At 39.5% G+C, this 24,675-nt stretch overlaps 1 protein-coding gene across 1 annotated transcript in view; it reads right to left on the bottom strand.

The window, feature by feature from the left end:
- The window catches only part of LOC139130843 (uncharacterized), a 105,947-nt gene extending 81,518 nt beyond the window's left edge, over positions 1–24,429 (bottom strand). Inside the window, exon 1 of the mRNA XM_070696640.1 lies at positions 24,224–24,429. Coding sequence (XP_070552741.1) covers positions 24,224–24,377 — 154 coding nt within the window. The 5' untranslated portion in view covers positions 24,378–24,429. The remainder of the gene's footprint in view (positions 1–24,223) is intronic.
- Positions 24,430–24,675: the final 246 nt, after the last annotated feature.

Below are 24,675 nucleotides of genomic sequence, written 5' to 3'. Positions count from 1 at the left end.
TGTATGCAATTTTCATATTTTTCATAGGCCTAAATAACACACAGAAGAAAGTCATACTCATGTTTTTCCAATTGAAAGTCAAATTTTCACCGAAACAAGTAGAGGTGGCCATCTGTAAGCCAAACGAGAATTAATATTAGCAAAGATGGATATTAATTGAGCCTTTCCCATTTCCGATCCCAGTTACTCATACAACGGGGTATAAGCGAAAGCCAAGAGTATCAAATGTGTTGAAACCTAAGTGGCCCCTATTCAGTACCACGTAGCCTACAGGTACACCTTAAAGAATACTTACCAGGCAAAATACCGAGAGTTGAATTCCTTCAAAGTGTCAACACCTGGAAAGACACTGCGCCAACCAACTTATCACCCTGATCTCTAACTATTTACCTCTACACCCAATAAAGCACCGGGACTCAAGACAGTTGTACATCACAAACTTAAGAGAGCAATCGAAGACACTCGCTACACAGAACGCAGGATGGAAGGCTGCAAAGACGATTCTTCAAATAGGCAAAAAAAGAGGCTAAAAACAACACAATTCATAGCAACGACGACAGGTCGGGTTTTCTTCCTATACTACGGTACAAAACCAAACCAAAGGGTCTTTCAAAGGCCACCGCACTTCCCTTAAAGCCCGGCTCGAAATGGACTGGGATCATGATTAGTGCCAAGTTTGGTTTGGGCGTTTTGGGGCATGGCTCTGCATAATGAGTCTGTTGGTAACGGTTGCGATCGTTCGCATTATCTGCGGATCTGTTTGCTCTCAGATCACGCTCAGGCTCGGACTAATTTAGATACGTACAGCCTTCGTTTCAAGATTCGTTTCAGTCATGCCATGGCAAATACTCGAAATAAAAAAGAAAGGAAAACTATCAACTTAATCAAACAAGAGTTTGCTTGAATGAATTTACCGAAGTTTCGGGCGATATCAACGTTCGTTATGTATAGGATAAAGCCCGAATACGAGGCTTCTTCTGGTATATAAAGTCCAACCCAACGATAAAATGTCGAGGCCGCAGGCCGAGACATTTTATCATAGGGTTGGACTTTATATACCAGAAGAGCCCGAGTATGAGGGTTTTATCCGACTTAAAAACTATCGCCCCTAACTGATATATTTTCGTTTTCAATGTATTTACGTCAACCGTCCCCTTTGTCAATGTAACATGTTTAGGATATGAATTAAAACTTTTATTTGTGAAATAGCCTTCCAATGTAATGGAACATCCTATAAATGCCCTAGGGCACATTATATAAATGCCCTAGGGCACAGCAGATTTTGTGTTGCAGCTGGTTTCCGCTGTATTACCAAATTTGAATATTAAAACGTACCAGATGTCTACAGAATATGACATGTTCACTTTTGATTGGACAGTACTTTACTACGGCGCTGTCATTCGTTTCTGGAATTTGGTGACCAGGGCTTTACGTGTAAATAAAACACCCTGAATTGAGCACTCTGATTGGTCAATCAACAGTGGATAGTTTTTAAGTATAGGATAAAGCCCGAGTACGAGGGCTCTTCTGGTATATAAAGTCCAACCAAACGATAAAATGTCGAGGCCGCAGGCCGAGACATTTTATCGTAGGGTTGGACTTTATATACCAGAAGAGCCCGAGTACGAGGGTTTTATCCGACTTAAAAACTATCGCCCCTAACTGATATATTTTCGTTTTTAATGTGTTTACGTCAACCGTCCCCTTTGTCAATGTAACATGTTTAGGATATGAATTAAAACTTTTATTTGTGAAATAGCCTTCCAATGTAATGGAACATCCCATAAATACCCTAGGGCACATTATATAATGCCCTAGGGCACAGCAGATTTGTGTTGCAGCTGGTTTCCGCTGTGTTACCAAATTAGAATATTAAAACGTACCAGATGTCTACAGAATATGACATGTTCACTTTTGATTGGACAGTACTTTACTACGGCGCTGTCATTCATTTCTGGAATTTGGTGACCAGGGCTTTACGAGTAAATAAAACACCCCTGAATTGAGCACTCTGATTGGTCAATCAACAGTAGATAGTTTTTAAGTGAATGATTCAGCTGCTGACCGCCATGTACATACGGAATATTGGCGCCATCTAAAGTCGAATAATTATCATAAAAGTAAAAAACTTATATCTGGGCTTTCTAAGAATGTATTGTTTATGGTACTTTTTGTTTTTGTTTCCGACTAGCGGTAAATATGTTACCCCTAACCCATTCCTATTTTACTACTGAGGGCGTGACAGCCCTTCACAAACAAGTCGTTACACTCACACACCATGAAAAATAAGCAGATTATGACAGCTGAGAATACTAGCTAACAGAAAATCATAGTAGGTAAATGCCTTAGAGGGGATGATTTCGATACCTGGCCACGGACTAACTGTTTTGTGCATATTGTTCAAAAATCACTTAAAATTGACACAAACTGCACGGCTTAAGCTTTGTAACTTTCAAATATGCAATTTTCCCCAATAAAACTATACATGTTTGGAAAGGCCCATTTCAGAGCTTTCAAACAGTATAACATTTATATGGTTTCATAATTCATGGTTCAGGCAGAACGGGAAACATTACCCCTACCCCTTATATTATAATTTTGTTCAAAAAATCACTTAAAATTGACACAAACTGCACGGCTTAAGCTTTGTAACTTTCAAATATGGACTTTTCCCAATAAAACTATACATGTTTGGAAAGGCCCGTTTCAGAGCTTTCAAACAGTATAACATTTATATGGTTTCATAGTTCATGGTTCAAGGCAGAACGGGAAACATTACCCCTACCCCTTATATTATAATTTTGTTTAAAAAATCACTTAGAATTGACACAAACTGAAAGGCATAAGCTTTGTAACTTTAAAATATGGACTTTTCCCAATAAAACTATACATGTTTGAAAAGGCCAATTTCAGAACTTTCAAACGGTACAACGTTTACATTGTTTCATAATTCATGGTTCAAGGCAGAACGGGAAACATTACCCCTACCCCTTATATTATAATTTTGTTTAAAAAATGACTTAAAATTGACACAAACTGAAAGGTTTAAGCTTTGTAACTTTCAAATATGGACTTTTCCCAATAAAACTATACATGTTTGGGAAGGCCAATTTCAGAGCTTTTAAACAGTATAACATTTATATGGTTTCATAATTCATGGCTCGAGGCAGAAAGGGAAACATTACCCCTACCCCATATGTTGTAATTTCGTTCTTAAAAAATCACTTCAAATCGACACAAACCGAAAGGTTTAAGCTTTGTAACTTTTAAATATGCAATTTTTCCCCATAAATCTATATATTTTTAGAAAGGTCTGATGCAGCACTTTCAAAAAATGTAACATTTTTATGGTTTCATCATTCATGATTCGAAACAGAAAGGGAAACATTACCCCTACCCCTTATGTTACACACCGATATGTGGCATACCGCGTAATAAGAAAACAAGCTCATGCACCCACTAAATCTCAAGACACATACTTTTAATCTTGTTTTTCTTGTTTATTGCACTGAGTTCTTCCAAAAAATATATAAATACCTTATGAAAAATTGTTTGGAGGAACGGGAACTTAATTATTGGGTGTGAAATTTAGCAAATTTTACGATTTACGGCCAATGGCCGATATAAAGTCTAATCGACGTTCGAATATTAATTAATCCCTATTAAGTTATATATCAATGAAAAGGCCATGATCTTGGCTTTCTAAAAATGTAACGTTTATAGTATTTTATTGTTTCTGTTTCCGTCGAGCGGTAGATACGTGACCCCTACCCCATCGTTGAAATCCAAGATGGCGGCCAAGATGGCGGCAAAGATGGCGCCAAATGAACCCCATGGGACACGATTTGATTTTGGGAACATCAAAATTCATTAAATATAGACCCTAAGGATTACAAAAATGTAGGTTAAAAAAATACATCCATGGGGTGCATGGGAACCCTACCTTCCGACCCGACTATAAGGGTCAGCCATGTCCGTATCGTGTTGAGGACGTGAGGGTGAGCATATCAAGGTCCGCATTCACCATAATGTTAGCCGAAAAATTCATCGTCAATAATCCCTCATTAACTAATACTGTGAGCAAACTAACTTCATTTACAGTTCGCCGCAAAATGCATACAGGTGGCGCTTTTCGCATCTGATTAACAGGTTTTAAGTGGAATCTGTGTTTTATCACAGATGTGTTTTTGTGATTACACCTAGCTATCTGCCTTCCTTACATCTTCACTGTCATCCCCTTAGCCAATCGGCTCTTCTACCCATGACTGTTATCAATCCTCCTTCCCAGCCAATCAGCCACGTTTGCACACGACACTACATAATCAAGCCTTTGTCTCATCGCTCCCATTCATTCATTCATTCATTCATTCAGCCGCTGAGTTCATGCATACAAGCTCAGCCTATGTAGTGTTTCACGTCTGTGTTCTGTCACCTAACGTTCCTACATGTACGTTGTTTCCACCCGGGCTCGCACAGTTTACCTGTCCCCCGGGACCCCTCCCCCCCAAGCCGTATCATCACCACGGTGATCCCTTGGGGCGAGAACCTTGTCTTGTTCATCCACGTTTCCACCCGGGCTCGTACAGTTTACCTGTCCCCCAGGACCCCCTCCCCCCAAGCCGTATCATCACCGCGGTGATCCCTTGGGCGCGAGAACCTTGTCTTCGTTCCATGTTTCCACCGGGCTCGCACAGTTACCTGTCCCCCGAGGACCCCCTCCCCCCAAGCTGCATCACCACCGCGGTGATCCCGTGGGGGCGAGAACCTTGTCTTGTTCAATCCACGTTTCCACCTGGGCTCGTACAGTTTACCTGTCCCCCAGGACCCCCCCCCCCCCAAGCCGTATCACCACCGCGGTGATCCCTTGGGTGCGAGAACCTCGTCTCCGTTTCATCATGTTTCCACCTGGGCTCGTACAGTTTACCTGTCCCCCAGGACCCCCTCCCCCAGGCCGTATCACCACCGCGGTGTTCCCCTGGGTGCGAGAACCCTTTACTAACATCATTCTCAATTTCTTCCCTCCTTTTGGGGGTCACTTCAGTCATACTTCCTTCGTTTGGGCTTTGGATTCCATCCTGACCCCCATTTCTCGGGAATTCCACTCCTTTCCCACATTGCGGCCTCTCAGGATGGATTCATCATCAAGGTCATTCAGACCTTGACCCCAAGGTCACCAATGACTGTTGCTCGGTTGCTTGACTGAAGGGGCCCTCTCCCATATATTTTGCTCATTTTATTGTAGGTTAGTTTGCTACTTCTATTTTGACTGTTTTGTATTGTAAGTTTTGATAGTACTTAGTTTGAGATCTGCGAGGGCACTAGTTCTATGCCCTTTACTGCTTTCTATTTGCCGTTTCATCTTGTGCTTTTTTCTTACTTCGTTGGCGTTTACATTCTCCTTTTGCAATAAACCCTCCTGTCTTTCCTCAACTTAGCGGTGGTGTGTTCACAAATAGGTGTCAAGTTAGCATCGGGGAAGTTTAAAGTTTAAAGTTTAAAGTTTTTTATTTTCTAGAGCTCCTTTTCTATTCCTAAATATTCAAAAGCGCTACACACATTAATAATAAACCATAAAAAAGTCTGCAAGTTAAAAATCACTGCTGAAAACGAATAATAAAACTGGAAACAATGTTAAAAATTGGGCTTAAGCTGTTGCTTAAAAAAGCACATTGCAAATGGTCCCTACAATTTATAGTACTGTTTAAACAAATGTGTTTTAAGATCACGCTTAAAAAGATCGATGTCAGTGGTTAACTTTAGTTGTCTGGGAATTGAGTTCCATAGTTTTGGCCCACAAATAGTGAGCGCTCTATCATTGAGTGTATTAAATGAACGAGGTACAAGAAGATTGTGAATACTATCGTTACGTAAATTGTAACGTGTATTGCTGGTAGGTGTGAACAAATCCTGAATATACATAGGTGCTTTGCCATTCAAGGCCTTAAAAACTAGCAAAATTACTTTAAAATCGACTCTCGCCTTTACAGGCAGCCAGTGAAGCTCAATGAGAGATTGTGATATTCTGTCATTTTTCCTCAGACCTTTTACTAGTCGTGCAGCATTATTCTGTACTCGCTGCAATCGATCGAACAAGTACTGCGGCATTCCATACAATATCAGATTTGCATAATCAAGATGAGAACTGACGAGAGAATGGACCAAAGTTTCACAAGCTTTCTGATTCAAGTATTTACGAATACGACGTAGATTATATAAGTTATGGTTGACTTTCTTGGAAACTTGGTTGACGTGAAAAGACATCGATAGATTTGAGTCAAGCCAGCCTCCAAGATTGCGGACGTGGTCAACTAATTTGATCTGATTACCTCCGATATCAAAATGCTTGCTCCTTATTTAGCTAATTGTTGTTTTGTCCCTAAGAGCATAACTTCAGTTTTGTTCTCGTTTAACAATGCCTATGTTTGTAATGCCTATGTAAATTCTTGTGGAATCAGCAAACTTGTTTTTCGTTTTTTTTGCTGAGTCAGTAAGACTCGGCTTTCTCCCGCGGGACATGACCGATCACCGACGCGAGTGGTACTGCTGTGGCGTACAGCAGCGTCAGCGTAGACTCGTACTCCATAGCTTAGTTGACAATGGCCCCAGTGCCGAACGTTCTATGTTCGGAAGCTGAATTCAGGTGGGCCACCGGAATTCAAACTTTAACTTTTTTTAGGATATATTTTTATCGGTATCTCGTGATCCGCACGTACTCGCCATGTCAAATTTCGACCGTTGGCATAAAAATGTTACCAAGTGGGAGTGCCTCCTTAAGAGTCTAAATTAGTTGAAAATGTATTTTAGTTTGGGGAAGTGCATCAGTCGGTGTAATTTACTTGGAACATAGAACTGCTAAGCTTATAGCTGCCGATTTTGGTTCTGCAGTTGTCGATTTCGACCCTCGACTCAAAATCAAAGTTCGCGCTAAAATTTCTTTCGTATATATTCTATCCGGTGGTCCCTTTTAAGTGTCTAAATAAGTTAAAAATGTATTATAAGTTTGGGAAAGTGCATCAGTCGGTGTAATTTACTTGGAACATGGAACTGCTATAGCTGCCGATTTCGGTTCTGCAGTTGCCGATTTCGACCCTCGACTCAAAATCCAAGTTCGCGCAAAAATTTCTTTCGTATATATCTATCCGGTGGTCCCTTTTAAGTGTCTAAATAAGTTCAAAATGTATTATAACTTTGGGAAGTGCATCAGTCGGTGTAATTTACTTGGAAAATAAAACTACTATAGCTGCCGATTTCGGTTCTGTAGTTGCCGATTTCGACCCTCGACTCAAAATCAAAGTTCGCGCTAAAATTTCTTTCGTATCTATCCGGTGGTCCCTTTTAAGTGTCTAAATAAGTTAAAAATGTATTATAAGTTTGGGGACGTGCATCAGTCGGTGTGATTTACTTGGAACATAGAACTGCTAAGCTTATAGCAGCCAATTTCGGTTCTGCAGTTGCCGATTTCGACCCTCGACTCAAAATCCAAGTTCGCGCTAAAATTTCTTTCGTAATATTCTATCCGGTGGTCCTTTAAGTGTCTAAATAAGTTCAAAATGTATTATAAGTTTGGGGAAGTGCATCAGTCGGTGTAATTTACTTGGAACATAGAACTGCTATAGCTGCCGATTTCGGTTCTGCAGTTGCCGATTTCGACCCTCGACTCAAAATCCAAGTTCGCGCTAAAATTTCTTTCGTATATAATCTATCCGGTGGTCACTTTTAAGTGTCTAAATAAGTTAAAAATGTATTATAAGTTTGGGGAAGTGCATCAGTCGGTGTAATTTACTTGGAACATAGAACTGCTATAGCTGCCGATTTCGGTTCTGCAGTTGCCGATTTCGACCCTCGACTCAAAATCCAAGTTCACGCAAAAATTTCTTTCGATATAATCTATCGGTGGTCCATTTAAGTGTCTAAATAAGTTCAAAATGTATTATATCTTTGGGGAAGTGCATCAGTCGGTGTAATTTACTTGAACATAAAACTACTATAGCTGCCGATTTCGGTTCTGCAGTTGCAGATTTCCACCCTCGACTCAAAATCCAAATTCACGCTAAAATTTCTTTCGTACAATCTATCCGGTGGTCACTTTTAAGAGTCTAAATTAGTTGAAAATGTATTTTAGTTTGGGGACGTGCATCAGTGGGTGTGATTTACTTGGAACATAGAACTGCTAAGCTTATAGCTGCCGATTTCGGTTCTGCAGTTGCCGATTTCGACCCTCGACTCAAAATCCAAGTTCGCGCTAAAATTTCTTTCGTATATAATCTATCCGGTGGTCCCTTTTAAGTGTCTAAATAAGTTCAAAATGTATTATAAGTTTGGGGAAGTGCATCAGTCGGTGTAATTTACTTGGAACATAAAACTGCTATAGCTGCCGATTTCGGTTCTGCAGTTGCCGATTTCGACCCTCGACTCAAAATCCAAGTTCACGCTAAAATTTCTTTCGTGTATAATCTATCCGGTGGTCCCTTTTAAGTGTCTAAATAAGTTGAAAATGTATTATAAGTTTGGGGAAGTGCATCAGTCGGTGTAATTTACTTGGAACATAGAACTGCTATAGCTGCCGATTTCGGTTCTGCAGTTGCCGATTTCGACCCTCGACTCAAAATCCAAATTCACGCTAAAATTTCTTTCGTATATAATCTATCCGGTGGTCCCTTTTAAGTGTCTAAATAAGTTCAAAATGTATTATAAATTTGGGGAAGTGCATCAGTCGGTGTAATTTACTTGAACATAAAACTACTATAGCTGCCGATTTCGGTTCTGCAGTTGCTGATTTCGACCCTCGACTCAAAATCAAAGTTCGCGCTAAAATTTCTTTCGTACAATCTATCCGGTGGTCCCTTTTAAGTGTCTAAATAAGTTAAAAATGTATTATAAGTTTGGGGAAGTGCATCAGTCGGTGTAATTTACTTGGAACATAGAACTGCTATAGCTGCCGATTTCGGTTCTGCAGTTGCAGATTTCCACCCTCGACTCAAAATCCAAATTCACGCTAAAATTTCTTTTCGTACAATCTAACTGGTGGTCACTTTTAAGAGTCTAAATTAGTTGAAAATGTATTTTAGTTTGGGGAAGTGCATCAGTCGGTCTGATTTACTTGGAACATAGAACTGCTAAGCTTATAGCTGCCGATTTCGGTTCTGCAGTTGCCGATTTCGACCCTCGACTCAAAATCCAAGTTCGCGCTAAAATTTCTTTCGTATACATTCTGTCCGGTGGTCCCTTTTAAGTGTCTAAATAAGTTCAAAATGTATTATAACTTTGGGGAAGTGCATCAGTCGGTGTAATTACTTGAACATAAAACTACTATAGCTGCCGATTTCGGTTCTGCAGTTGCCGATTTCGACCCTCGACTCAAAATCCAAGTTCGCGCTAAAATTTCTTTCGTATATAATCTCTCCGGTGGTCCCTTTTATGTGTCTAAATAAGTTGAAAATGTATTATAAGTTTGGGGAAGTGCATCAATCGGTGTAATTTACTTGGAACATAGAACTTCTATAGCTGCATGCCGATTTCGGTTCTGCAGTTGCCGATTTCGACCCTCGACTCAAAATCCAAGTTTACGCTAAAATTTCTTTCGTATATAATCTATCCGGTGGTCCCTTTTAAGTGTCTAAATAAGTTCAAAATGTATTATAAGTTTGGGGAAATGCATCAATCGTGTAATTTACTTGGAACATAAAACTACTATAGCTGCCGATTTCGGTTCTGCAGTTGCCGATTTCGACCCTCGACTCAAAATCCAAGTTCGCGCTAAAATTTAAATTTTCTTTCGTATATAATCTATCCGTGGTCCCTTTTTTTTTTTTTTTCTTTTTTTTTTTTTTTTTATTATTTTTTTATTTAGTCCATCGTCCAACGCGCGCTAGCCCATTTAGAAGATGAGGTACCCACAACCCGCTACTCCAATGGAGCACAGAGGAGTAAAGTGTTTTGCTCAAGGACACAACATCGAGCTAGAGTCTCGAATTCACCGTCCGCTGACAGTGATTCCGCTACTCTGGATCTACTGGGACTTGAACCGGGTCTCGAACTCACTATCCTCCGATAGTGAGTCCGTTACCCTAACCACTGGTCCACGGTGCCCCCTTTTATGTGTCCAAATAAGTTAAAAATGTATTATAAGTTTTGGGAAGTGCATCAGTCGGTGTAATTTACTTGGAACATAGAACTCCTATAGCTGCCGATTTCGGTTCTGCAGTTGCAGATTTCGACCTTCGACTCAAAATCTAAGTTCACGCTAAAATTTCTTTCGTACAATCTATCCGGTGGTCCCTTTTAAGAGTCTAAATTAGTTAAAAATGTATTTTAGTTTGGGGAAGTGCATCAGTCGGTGTAATTTACTTGGAACATAGAACTGCTATAGCTGCCGATTTCGGTTCTGCAGTTGCCGATTTCGACCTTCGACTCAAATCAAGTTCACGCTAAAATTTCTTTCAGGGTACAATCTATCCGATGGTCCTTTAAGAGTCCTAAATTAGTTAAAAATGTATTATAATTTTGGGAAGTGCGATCAGTGGGTGTAATTTTCTTGGAACATAAAACTACTATAGCCTGACTTCGGTTCTGCAGTTGCCGATTTCGACCTTCGACTCAAAATCCAAGTTCACGCTAAAATTTCTTTCGTACAATCTATCCGGTGGTCCCTTTTAAGATTCATATAATTAATAAAAATGTATTTTAGTTTGGGGAAGTGCATCAGTCGGTCTAATTTACTTGGAACATAGAACTGCTATAGCTGCCGATTTCGGTTCTGCAGTTGCCGATTTCGACCCTCGACTCAAAATCCAAGTTCACGCTAGAATTTCTTTCGTACATTCTATCCGGTGGTCACTTTTAAAGAGGCACTCCCACTTGATAACATTTTTAAAACACATTTCATTAATGCCAACGGTCGATATTTGACGTGGCGACTCCGCGCGGATCACGAGATATCGATAAAAACATGTCATTTCCCGAGCGTATTTTCACATCCCGAAGTTTTACGATCGTTTTTGGTTATGACCCGAAATCCCCCGAAAGTGTGTTGTTGTGCTGATATGCGATATTCTAGGGAGTCCAAAAACGTTCGAATGACGCAATTAATTTACCTCCTACTGTGATGACTTAATATACATCATTATCAATGTGCTTCCCTCTGGTAATTCTTTTTTAAAACTTCTCCTTAGTTTTTGTCGTTTTCATTATTCTCAATCAGTTGTATTAGATTTTTAAACAATACCACATAGATATCAGTTTTAACGTGTAAAATATTAGTTGCCTCTGATGACTACATTTTGTCGTCTGCCACACAGTTACGCGTGGTTCGATACATAGCGGCCGCCGCGTGTGTATGCGCGCATACCACGCGGCGGCCACTATGCATGCTATGTATCAACCGCACCTATCTGTGCTAGTCACCTATGTGAATTCTTGTGGAATCAGCAAACTTTGTTTTTCGTTTTTTTGCTGAGTCAGTAAGACTCGGCTTTCTCCCGCGGGACATGACCGATCACCGACGCGAGTGGTACTGCTGTGGCGTACAGCAGCGTCAGCGTAGACTCGTACTCCATAGCTTAGTTGACAATGGCCCCAGTGCCGAACGTTCTATGTTCGGAAGCTGAATTCAGGTGGGCCACCGGAATTCAAACTTTAACTTTTTTGAGGATATATTTTTATCGATATCTCGTGATCCGCACGTACTCGCCATGTCAAATTTCGACCGTTGGCATTAAAAAATGTGTTTTAAAAATGTTACCAAGTGGGAGTGCCTCTTTAAGAGTCTAAATTAGTTGAAAATGTATTTTAATTTGGGGAAGTGCATCAGTCGGTGTAATTTACTTGGAACATAGAACTGCGAAGCTTATAGCTGCCGATTTCGGTTCTGCAGTTGCCGATTTCGACCCTCGACTCAAAATCAAAGTTCGCGCTAAAATTTCTTTCGTATATAATCTATCCGGTGGTCCCTTTTAAGTGTCTAAATAAGTTCAAAATGTATTATAAGTTTGGGGAAGTGCATCAGTCGGTGTAATTTACTTGGAACATAAAACTGCTATAGCTGCCGATTTCGACCCTCGACTAAAAATCACGCTAAAAGTTCACGCTAAAATTTCTTCGTATATAATCTATCCGGTGGTCAATTTTATGTGTCTAAATTAGTTGAAAATGTATTATAAGTTTGGGGAAGTGCATCAATTAGTGTAATTTACTTGGAACATAGAACTGCTGTAGCTGCCGAGTTGCCGATTTCGACCCTAAACTCAAAATCCAAGTTCAAGTCCAAGTTCCGATTTTGGTTCTGCAGTTGCCGATTTCGAACTTTAAATTTTAATTTTCATACAGGTTCATCTATAGCAGAAAAGATTTTCCATAGGATGGCCCTGAGAGAATATTTGAGAAATCCATCTCAAATATCAGTGGTCCCTAAATTTTAACTCTCACCATCATATCTTGATGGTTAACAATTCAACGATTTCTAAAGGGTGTGAGGATATGATTTGTTCAATAACACTTGTTGTGAAATAAAATACTGACACTGTGTTGAATCTAGAAAGTAGGGGTATTTTGGCCCATGGATTTCAATTTGGGGGCTTCTTTTGATAATGGTGGGGGGGACATTGTTCATAAGATCAATAAATATTCATTTTTTCTTACTGTAATTATTTATGCGGTATTATACCATAATTAAGCAGTGTTTCACCCAGGTTTTGCTAGCATGGGGACACAGTGACCCATAGTAGATTTAAATGGGGACAAAATACATTTTGAGGGAGGTAAAGTATTTCAATAAAATAACACAGTACAGTGTCATCATGACTTGGTACCATATTTGGTGTTATATAGGCAAGTCTGGTGAGTGCATTAAAGGTAAGTCTATAATAGACCACTAGCGTTGTGTCAAATTATGCCAACATGAAAATATCAGTATCACTTAGTTTATTGCATTCGCATAAACTGTAAGGCTCCCCTAGATCACCAAAATGATTATCCAACTCATTAGCCAAATCAAAAATCTTGTAGCCACTTTGAATAACTTTTACGCAGTTTACAATCTCAAGTGTGGAACCAGCTTTAACTATGCTTCAAGGGCCGATTGAAGTTGGTTTGTGACAATTTTTTCAGCCATTTGTCAGAAATTCCAAGAAAACTTTACGATATTTTGCAAAAAAACCGGCCATTTGCCAAAGGCCGGTGAGTAACTGAGTCACTGCCTTTTATGAGTCAGTGACCATTTGAAACTCAAGGGTCCCTAGAAATTAAATTCTCTCATGTTTCTAACGGCACACTCCAAATACGTTTTCAAACAAATCAAAGCAAACGAAAAATATTTAGATTTTTTTGGCAGATAACATATGTGGAATGGAGCTATGAACATATTTTGGGGGTAATTTTCAAAGATCCATGTGAATTCACACCTTGCCATAAATTCATGCAAAATAGGAAAGATGTTAGGTATGAGTATGCCTTTACTGTCTTCAGTAGCAATGCAACAATACAATATTTTAATGGAGTACTTAATCGGTTTATCTTTGCATTGTCATACTTCCATCTTTTATTCTATCAATAGAGTGTGGTTACATGATGTATGAGGCGACTAAAATGAAACAGCATTGGTATATGGTTTACAAGGAAAATATAATTTTTATTTCATCCAGTAATGACAGTCTTAGCATTTTGTACTAATTTCTGCAGTGAAAGCAACATTCCAAGTTTATTTATCATGCCCTAACATGTATACTAACAACGAGAACATACTAACTGATATTTTGTTAAACATCTCCTGGTATACTCTCACATGAGCTGTGGTACCATCGTCAACATTCTTGACACTGAACCATCAGTGTGTCCCTAACATAAGGCTGTCTGCAATGACAATAACGCTCAACTGATAACACTTTGGGGGCTAAACATCAACCACGACGTACTTTCCTTACTGGAAAAGGGACAAGGTTATCTTTGGCAAGACACTTACTTAAATGACAACGCATATTTCCCTGATCCCAGATAATATTTGCTGGATCGTCACCCACACAAAGTGCAAATGCATTAGCTACAGCAAACAAACTACAGTCAGACCCACCATTCTGTTTATGGACAGACGGCCAAACAACTTTCATGGTAGGAATGTTGTGGTACAACGTCCATGCTAATGACTTCTTTGCATTCTGATCAATAGATGATGACATAGAGTCATAAATACTAACAGTTCCTACATTACAGTTTAAATTTGATGCAACAATCCAGTGACTCTCTGGAATGTTCAAAATATGTATAAAGTCCCTATCTGGTGTGCCAACAAAGACACCTGTGGTGGTGACACCTACGCCCTGCAAGCCATCAATATGTCGATGCTGCTGCTTTATGAGGAACTGGCAATGATTGATGACGGTATCATTCAGCCATTCTGTGCTTAGATTGCAGCACTTATATCGCCAACATAGGAATAAATTATCACTTTCAAATACTTCGTTCTCAAAGAAAATCATATTTGAAACGAACCATCGCCCACCACAGGTTTGAACGGATAACGCCAAATACAATGCATTAAAAATGGCCGCCCATATTCACAAGTACGTCGGCAAAATCTTACACAGAGTCATCCACAGGCGCATTAAACACGCTCTCACGCGTAGGCCATAACCATTATGACATATTGATCAAAGCAATTAATTGTTTTATGCCGAAAACACCTTTAAAGACTTGTCAAATCAACGTGCGACGAAGGCGTTAATATTGGGTATTGTAGTGATTTATGCATTTACTTACCGGCCATGCCTCGGATGCGTACGCGATCTTGCCAGTTTGCGCCCCATTATCGACCAATACTGTTTCATCTGCAGGAATTTCGGTACAAGTATACGATTTGACAGGCTATGATAAGAATGCTTCTCTTCAAAAAGTCGAAACGGCTGACATATGATAGAAGAAAGTGGCTTCAGATTCGGGGCTACATGTCTGGGGCCGTTTTATGAATAGAAACCACGTTGGATATAGTCTGCGCATGTGCAGGGACGAAATCAGCGAGGGATAACATCGGCACGGCACCGGGGCTCACGAAATTGGGCGGCTGTTACATCATTTACATATAAGGGATTAGAAATTTGTAATTATTGAACAGAACTATTTCATAAATTATTAGAAGACACCAAGTGGTAAACGTCATGGTGGATAAATTGCCTCGACACATAGTGTTTTTTACATTTCGCTGTTTTGTGTCTAGAACTTGGCCACGAAGAGACACATGCAGTAAACTGTGTGTCAGTGCAGTCTCTTTTCTAGAGTGGATAGACTGTATAACACTATGATCCTTTAACGCTGTTTATCAAAAATTTGCCATACTTTCTTCATCAGTCGCTACAAATATATCTTCAGTGGATAAATTGTGTGGAATAATTGATAGATCTTCATTATTCCCGTGTTGTACCTTTTCAAGTTTGTTCTTATACTTGGGATGTAAGGGTGTCTTATTTTGTCAATAATGTGTTCAAGGTAACGCTCGTAAAGGTTGAATTACAGATATATGTTCTCGTAAAAAACTTTCGTGTCGTAACTTTCTGTTATAAGGTTGTCAACATGTTTTGTGTCGTAAGGTTTTACATTCCTGATGTTTGTTCTGAGTCGTCTGTTGTAAACTTTGTGTGGTATCACTGGTCGACGAGCTATCTTGACGCTTCATTATTATGTCATCATTAGCGTCTATAACTGCCGTTCCACTTCTTTTATCTAACGGTTTGATCGGCACGGTTTTCTGTTAATGTTTTAATGTATTCTATTCTGTGTTTTTGAAAGGAAACCTAGTTTCAGGAAAGTTTGCAATAACACTACATTAGTGTTATTAAAGTTTATTATTTACTCAGGGCATAGATAAAAAATGATTACATATATAAGGTCAAATTTATTACATTTATGGTTGAATTTTATTACATTTATGTTGATTTGTGTGGTTCCGGGTTCTTAAATCAGTGATTGATTGCTTTATTGCCTTTGTGGTAGATTATTATTTCTTTTTATGGTGATTATTACATTTCTGGACGTTACACGCCGCCTGTGCGTTGACAGCAGATGACCAATGCCGTGCGGACGCAGATACCCGAGACGTGCATAATCGATTTTCTCTTCGTGAAATTTCAAAAATAACTTTCACAAAAACTAGCGCTACTCATTGTAAAAATATCTCACCTGTAGTTAATCAAGATTTAGTTAAAGGTACTGATAACCAGGCGAATTGTAAGATCGATGCTTAGATTTACCAAATCGTACACTGTCTCGTGCGTTCTGACACAAAACACAACTAAGTCGCTCTTGGATTTTCAAGATTTGTGCGTGTTATATTCTCCAAGTTTGACTTTGTCTCTATCCTTTACTCAGAAGACATCAATTTTAAATGGTGTGCCGTTATACTTGTACTTTTAACTTTTGTAAATTTTTATCGCCGACCTTGTGGAAAACCGGCTTAATTGGCCGTAAAAGATATCGACAGTAAATACAGTTTAATAATAGTGATGATAAAATCAAGGGTTTCGAGAAAATGAGTGAAAAGTCACATAGCTATAACATCGTGAATACTAATCAATCAGTATAAAAGTATACGTGAGATCAAATATCGTCAAGTGTAAGTGCGTAATAATTGAGGTACAGGATTTGCCCGTTCATGTTACCTTTTATCAGAAAAGTTTGTTCCCATAGTTAGCGCTGTCTACCAAACTCAGGCCTCCAGCTCTATTAGGAAGCCTAGGATAAGGTATGTGCATAATTAATGAAGTACAGGGGATGTCCGGTCATGTGACATTTGTTCAAAAAAACTCTCCCCATAGTTATCCCTTTATACCAAAAATCAGAACTCTTTCAAGCCTACAATTAGATATGTGCATAATTAATGTGGTACAGGAAGTGCTCGGTTATGTGACATTTTGTCAAAGGTTTTTATCGTATAGTTATCCTAATGTACCAAAATTCAGACCTTTAGCTCTTTTGGAAAGTCCAGAATTAGATATTTGCATACTGAATGAGGTACAATTTGGTATAAGGGTAAAAAGTCATTCCCGAATTTTGCGTTTGTAATTTGGTCCCATGCCTGACATTGTTCAATAGACATCAGTCCTCTGGGACTCTTAAATAGGCCCCTTTTATGGACCTCTATATGGAATGAGATATGGCCATAGCTTAGTTATAGGGCAGGTCAAAGGTCATAGAAAAATATGAAAAATAATGCTTTAAAAATCTTCTCAAACGTGGTAGGGCCTGTGCCCTTGAAATGTGGGATGAAGAAGCCTGGCCATATGGTCTATAATATGACATCGCGGAATTTTGATTGATTAATATTTATGCAAATGTTTATATTAAAGATTGTTGCCGGGTCATGTGACCAGTTGGCATGGTAACGAAATAAAAATATGTCCCGTTAGTCACCTATGTGTCACATTTGAATTGGAGACGAAACCGTTGGAAGAATAATTATAAAAAACAGAACGATGATAATAGGGTTTCGAGACGAAAGGTCTCGAAATCCTAATAAGACCGTGAGACGGAAATGTTCACTTAAAGTGGCACCGGCGGGGGCAGTAACCTGGAAACCTCTGAAGCAGTAGCTACAGCCCCCGCGTGAAGGTTGCCGTCTAGCGACGATACTCATTTTAGTATTTGCTCAAGGATCTCATCCTAAACTTGTTGCTCTGAAGAAAGGATCTCCTCCTACACAAGGACAGAAAAATAAAAATCTAAAAAGAGACGATTCATTGAAGCCTTGTATCTCTTAAGTGGTGAATTTACATGTAAAACAAATATAAATGAACTATTACTGATTGTCACCGACTATTTTTGAAATGCACACTTGCATATTGAGCCACAAAAGAAAATGTTTCTGAGAATCACTGCTTCAAGGCTACACCTTTTTCTGAGTTTGAATTTTAACAATTATTGACTGTTTTAAAAATACAGGTTTAAGGTAGCGAGACACCTTATAGTCACTTTCAGATTTTTTTTCTCATTATAGAAATCCCAAACCCCAATAAAGTATAAATTTTTAAAACGCTCTGATATTGGGAAATCCCACCATGCACAGTACACAGGCATTATTTGCATAATAGTCACGTGACAAGCGTTTTGCTGAACCCTCCAAAATCCTCCCTTTAGCGAACAGTCTGCACCATTTCCGGTTGAAATTTATGCATTGACAAGCCTTGCAAACACCCTTCCAATCCGTGTCAGCGATTTTTTCTCCGAGTCTCCATTCAAATTACATGGCGCGACAATTACAATTCCTTGAAAAGCACTTTAATAGTGCATAACAAAAAAAGACATATAAAGGAAATCCCAGGCACGGATTTGAAGGGTATTACAAAGGCTTGTCAAAGCACAAATTTCAACCGGAAATCGTGTTCACTAGAGGGAGGAAAAACCGTTTTTGAAAACGCTTGTCACGTGCCTATTATGCAAATAATGACTATGTACTGTGCACGGTCACATTTCCCAATACCAGGGCTTTTAGAAAATATATACTATTCGGGTTTGAGACTTCTAAAACCGAGAAAAAAATAAAAATCTGAAATTGTCTATAAGGTATCTAGCTACCTTAATTAATCATGGGGTTACTACAGAGTTACCTAACAAAGATACGATTTTCTAAGTCTTTTCAAAATTTATTGCAAAAGGTATCTTCGTCATAAAATTCAATGAGTGGATTCATTTTCAATCAAAATTTTTAAAATTGCAACAAAACTAGATTTTAATAATGGTGAATGACAATAAGTTGTACTTACATATCAACAAGAAATCTAAAACGTTGCAAAACATTACAACTTCGCCGATGCTAACTCACCATGTATGCAACCCCGAAATTTCTGGGTTAGCTAATAGTAACATGCTAAGCCGGTCGGAAGGTGTGAATCACGTACATATAGATAATACCAAAATCAAACTACTTGAACAGCATTTGTATGCAAGGCAGTGTGTGGAAACGGTGACTATTTCTCCTGTGTTATTTGACTGAATATTAGTTTCGTCACAGTCCCTCCACGAGGGACTGTGGTTTCGTGAAGGTTATTGGTATTTCCAAAGCCTTATACCAGTTGGCAATTGCGATGCGACATCGTACAACAGAACTGAAAAGACGCGTTTTGCCAACACCTGGCACAAAAGCTGAAAATGGTCGAAGCCAGTTCGATATAAACACGGTCACTTCACAAAAGAGTGGAATGACCGTGGCTTACAGACTTCGCTCGACTTCTATAGCTTGTAGTATTGACTGCTACTAAAATTCACATTTTGCAAGTATAACTCCTACTTTGTTTCAACCCGTACTTATGACATAGCTGCAACTGTAATACCTTACCTCACCTCACCTCACCTCACAAGAAAGACAGAAGCATCGTCTACGTATTCGACTATAGTGCATTGCATCCCAATGTAGCCTTGCTAGTCACAATAGTATTATCAAACGTTTTGAATCAGACAAGGACTTTCGTCACAAGAAAATCGTAATGAAAATTTGGACCATTCCTGAGGTTCAGCAAGATAATTGTTATTAACTCACAGTCTTCAAACACTCCCTGCGAAACATTTACATCAAGCAGTGGAGAACGAATTCAATTTTTAAATACCCCAAGTGTAGGTAAAGCTAAATCCGAATCAATAAATATAATAATAGAAATTGAAAGTCCCTTGATGACGCCGATTTTCATGCCGGTGATATTGAGGGGGCCGCGGGCCTCGAACGGAATGGTGTTCATTTTCAGTCGCAGATAAAGGTTTTTGATTTGGACTTTGTTTTACTTGAATTTGTTGTGCTTCGGACTCGGTATTTGCTGCACGAAAGCGTGTAAAGTGTAAGACGAACGGTTCACCATAACTTTACATACTATCTGCGGACGGCAGTGGATCACGTGGTCCAGGCTGCTTATCTCCTTTAGCGAAAGGTTAGATAATGTTTTGTCTAAATAATGCGATCAAAATATAGCAAAATTTGTTGAAACAACATTTGATGGGCATTCATGGATTCATGGAGCATGAAAACATGTCGAAATTATTTCTCTGGTAGTGATTCGCAAGAGTTTTACAGAGCTCTCTTTTACGTTGTTAGCCGTTTCTATTCAAATTCGATTATGTTAATGCCAACATAAACGCTAGAAGCGAGGACTGCGTTCCCTTTTGGATCATAGCTTACAAACTACAAATTGTCGGTGGTAAACATTATTTTTGAAAAGTCCCCTTAGGCTAAAAACACAGTGAGAAAGACAGTCACTGAAGGAAGTCAATTTACACTAAAACAAGGATATCTCTCACTGCGAGTTGTGGTTAAAAAGGCAACCAACGCCAATATCGCAATCCCCATATTATGTAATTGCAGACGTGCCTTCAAAATGACTCACCTGAAGGAGTTTTGTGATGTACCATCGCTGAATTTTTAAAAGGATATATGTCACTTTAAATCACATCATTTCATGGCCTAAACAGAGACCATAAGTTCCAATTTTCATTTCCACATCAATGTTGGTATTTTAGTTCTGTTGGTATAGCGTCACCCACGATGATTTTAAATTTCACTGAACGAACGCGGCGAACAATGATCGCTTTCTTTCTTACTGTTTCTCTCTTATATTTTATTTATTTTTATTTTTATATTTTATTTCTTTTTTATTTCTTTTTTTATATTTCTTTAACCTGAGTGGACAGTATTGCTGGGGATATTTACTTGTCCCCGAGTCTGTCTGATAGCTCAGTAAAAAGCTTCGTGCTTTTCCGATTACTATGTGTGTGTGTGTGTGTGTGTGTGTACTGTGTCTGTGTATCGTCTGCTCCACGCACACCGTGTTGTTCGGTCGCGCACAGAATTGCAACATCTAAGTCGGTTACTGTGACCAACTCTTTTGGGTTTGAAGCAGTAGCCGGCTGGTTTTGTGTTAGGCCTAGCAGCTAGGCGATGTTGCAGTGAGTGTGTGGGGGTTTGAATCCCGTTTGGGTTATAGTGTAATTTATATTTCTTCAACTTGATTGGACAGTATTGCTGGTGGATATTTACTTGTCCCCGAGTCTGTCTGATAGCTCAGTAAAAAGCTTCGTGCTTTTCCGATTACTATATGTGTGTGTGTGTGTGTACTGTGTCTGTGTGTCGTCTGCTCCACGCACACCGTGTTGTTCGGTCGACGTCGCGCACAGAATTGCAACATCTAAGTCGGTTACTGTGACCAACTCTTTTGGGTTGGAAGCAGTGGCCGACTGGTTTTGTGTGAGGCCTCGCAGCTACTAGGCGATGTTGCCGTGAGTGTGTGAGGGTTTGAATCCCATTTGGGTTATAGTGTAATTTATATTTCTTCCTGTTTCTCTTTGTCTCTTTGTTCCTCTCTCTTCTCTGTCTATCTGTACATACACATTCGCTGTCACTATACGTCCATACTGTCACACAAAGAATCTATCTATCAACGGAGATGATCTATCTATCTACTAATTTGTCTCTCTGTTTATCTAATGCTATATTTTGATTTATGCAAATTGCAAATATTGTTCGAGAAGTTTTATAGTTCGTTCCTTTGTGATAAAACACTCGCAATGACAATAACTGGAAGAAACTGGAAAGCGAAATGAATTATTGCCTGGTCAACTTCTGGTAAGTCTCGAGACAAAGACGACTCCGCTTGTGTGAAACACTGCCGTTGTGAAGATACACAACGTTTTATTCTGATCAGAACGCATTCATGACCCATGGGGATTAAATCTCCGCTCCTGCTAAACATCTTCAACTCGTTGGCGTGTATTCATGGTAAAAATAATCTATCTTTATTTCTAAGTTTCTCGAAAGAATTTCAGCATTGTAATGAAGTGAAACTTTGATCATAACACACTACAATAATATCATGAGATCGTTCGGAAAACGGGTGATGATAGGGTCACATGTGGTTATAGCCTGATAGTTCCAGGAAATTATCTGAAATATTGGTTACATCCATTTTCTCGTGCTCCCATGGAAATTTGAAAAGTTGAAATTAACTGCCCAGTAGTCGTTTTCGCGGCAACGATATGTTGAACAGTAGTACGTTCGTTCGCTTCATCGCTTGTCAACACTCCACGCTAGTTGCATATAATCTGCCATGGCTTAACAGACGATGAAGTCAAAACGCTGAAAAAAACAGTGCCCATTGACCATTGATTCCAGACAGATGTTTAAGTATTTTAAAAGCGGAGGGTATGCAGCATCAAAATGTCAGCAAATAAAACCTTCCGGGGATGTTACTTCACAACACTGCAAGTTATTGATGCTATGCTCGGACCACAGAGTAAAATAGACAGAGTAGCAACACTTGCATGCCTTTTGTTCCATGGTCGTCTCGGTAGACTATTGGCTTTTCATATTAAAATGAGCTCCAAAGGTGTTAAACTTTTTGGAGGCTTTGTTTGTGGTTGATGATTACACGAGATTATGCGAAAAATACGACGAGATGGCATCGTACTGCCAGTCGCGTAGCAACCATAGTTACTTTGTGAGCTCTCAGGCAGAAACACTGCTTCACGCCAATCAAAACATAACACGCCAGCAGTTTCATAAACATGTCTTTCCTTGACGCACGTGTAAAACAGGGTACGACTGACCGTAAACCATTGAGTAAAACCAGACAGTATCGATAAAAGACTTTCAAATTTGGTTCAAACACACTCATTATTATTCATAAAAATATGAGAGGAATTTTAAAACGGTAAAACTCGTTTTCCTGAAGCTCAAAACACTCCCGTTTTCGCCAGCACGTCAATTCTGCTCAGCACCACACGACAACAACAACACAAACTTTGCCGACATACTTTCGCTTAGCAATTGGCGAAAATCCGAAAACTACCGATGGATTCATGGTCGGCACTGTTCGGAAAAGAGAGGCGAGAGCAACCTTAGGCGAGGCGAACATGGATGGGTTACGTAACCGATTCACGCCTTAAACAATACCCGTTGCCACTCTATCTATCTTTCTCTATGGCTCGGACATAGACCCTCGAGGGTCTATGGCTCAGAGAAGTGTTAGAGCATTTAATACAGAACAAGGTCGATCGACACTCTTTAGCAACAGTAAAATTGCGCACATGCACACGTCACTCATATGAAAACGTAGCTTTTACTAATGTTTTACGGCTGGGACGTGTGCCTTCACGATAGGTGCAAGTATAGTTCAAAAGAATGAAAAAATTCAATGGATATTCGCCATGTAAATTTTTTACTGTAGTGCTGTTTGATGCGGACCATCGCTGGTGTAGTCAGTCAAAAATAAACTCGTAGTCTTACACCATGGAGCTAGACACGGATCTGGCTCCATGCTTATACCAATACTTTGCACTACTGTATATGTCGCTGAGGATGTATACACGTCTAGGTACATATGGTCAAGTGCCAATGTACCCTTGCATTGCAGGGCCAAACCGGTATCGAATTATTACTGTGACAGTCCCTCCTCCAAGCAAGAGACGTCATTTTCCAGCTCTATGGATCAACCTATTGAGGTAGTGGTCATCCACAGTCCGTGTCGTATTGAGAGATTAAGGGTGAGCATATCACGGTCCGTATTGCAATAATGCTGGCCAGAAAATTCATCGTCAATAATCCCCTCATTTACCTAATACTGACAGCAAACTGACTTCATTTACACTTCGCCGCGAAATGCTTACTGGTGGCGCTTAAGGAAACTTAATGTAAAACAAATTACAAATTTGGTTGTCATCTTTAATTTAGAGTTAAAATGGCAGCAGAGCCAGCATCTTGGCGACAGTAACACCAATAAAATTATAAAGGTGTTGAAAATATCCAATCGTAGCTAACATGATACCACAGGATTCCTTTCCCAAAAGAGCGGGTTCAAAAAGTAGGTCTCCATTAGTATTGTAAAATTGTCAACTATAAAGCCAAAGAATCTGTCAATGGTGCATGAGAGAGTTAACCCCGCAATAGGTCATCTACAGTTGTTTGTTCCGCTTATTTGACCTTCTACAGCTATATTAAAGCACGGTCCCTCTATCATGATTGGAGCAAACAAACGAGCATTCATATTTCAGAAAATGGGATATAATATTTGCTAACAGTAGGCACGATCGGCTTTGACGCCGCCGCAGGACACAGCCTACAAAATAGTTACGAGCGACTGCCGGAGTGCTAGATCAAAGATGTGTTCTGCTGTTGGCAATCTCCGTTCACTGTGTAACTGGCCTGAATACAGGAAAAATTGCAATAGAAAGACACCGACCTCATTGTAAAATGTAACTTATTCCTTACCTGTAGTGTTCGATCCATACCCATCTTTGATTCCCTCCGTCTCGTACAAATGACACGTTTGGATCACAAACACCAACACAGTGCATGCAATCCAAGATGTTCTACGATTTTGGCGTGAGCTACCTCCTCTGTCCATGTTTTGCGGGTTTGTCATAAACGTAACTGCAAGTGTTTCGCATCGATGCCGTACACAAGAAGGAACTAAATGTGTTCAGACAAAAGGGGAAGTGTTCTTGTGGTATTGATACTTAAGTTACTCATAGCAAAGATATTGCCCCCCCGGTAAGTTTTCGTTTCGTTCTGCGTTAGTGGAGAGAGTCGTGAAAAAGAAAATAGAGGAATGTACTTGCTTTTACTAGCCTGGAGCCACAAACACAAATTTAAGAAAACGGATAGGAGGATACATGGTTCCCTTTCAGTTTATTGCCGTGAAAAGTAAGGTCTCCACTGTA

This window comes from Ptychodera flava, chromosome 4, assembly GCF_041260155.1.
Source record: "Ptychodera flava strain L36383 chromosome 4, AS_Pfla_20210202, whole genome shotgun sequence".
Classification (NCBI taxonomy): domain Eukaryota; kingdom Metazoa; phylum Hemichordata; class Enteropneusta; family Ptychoderidae; genus Ptychodera; species Ptychodera flava.
The sequence above is the reverse complement of the archived record's forward strand: the minus strand, read 5'-3'. Positions and strand labels throughout refer to the sequence as shown.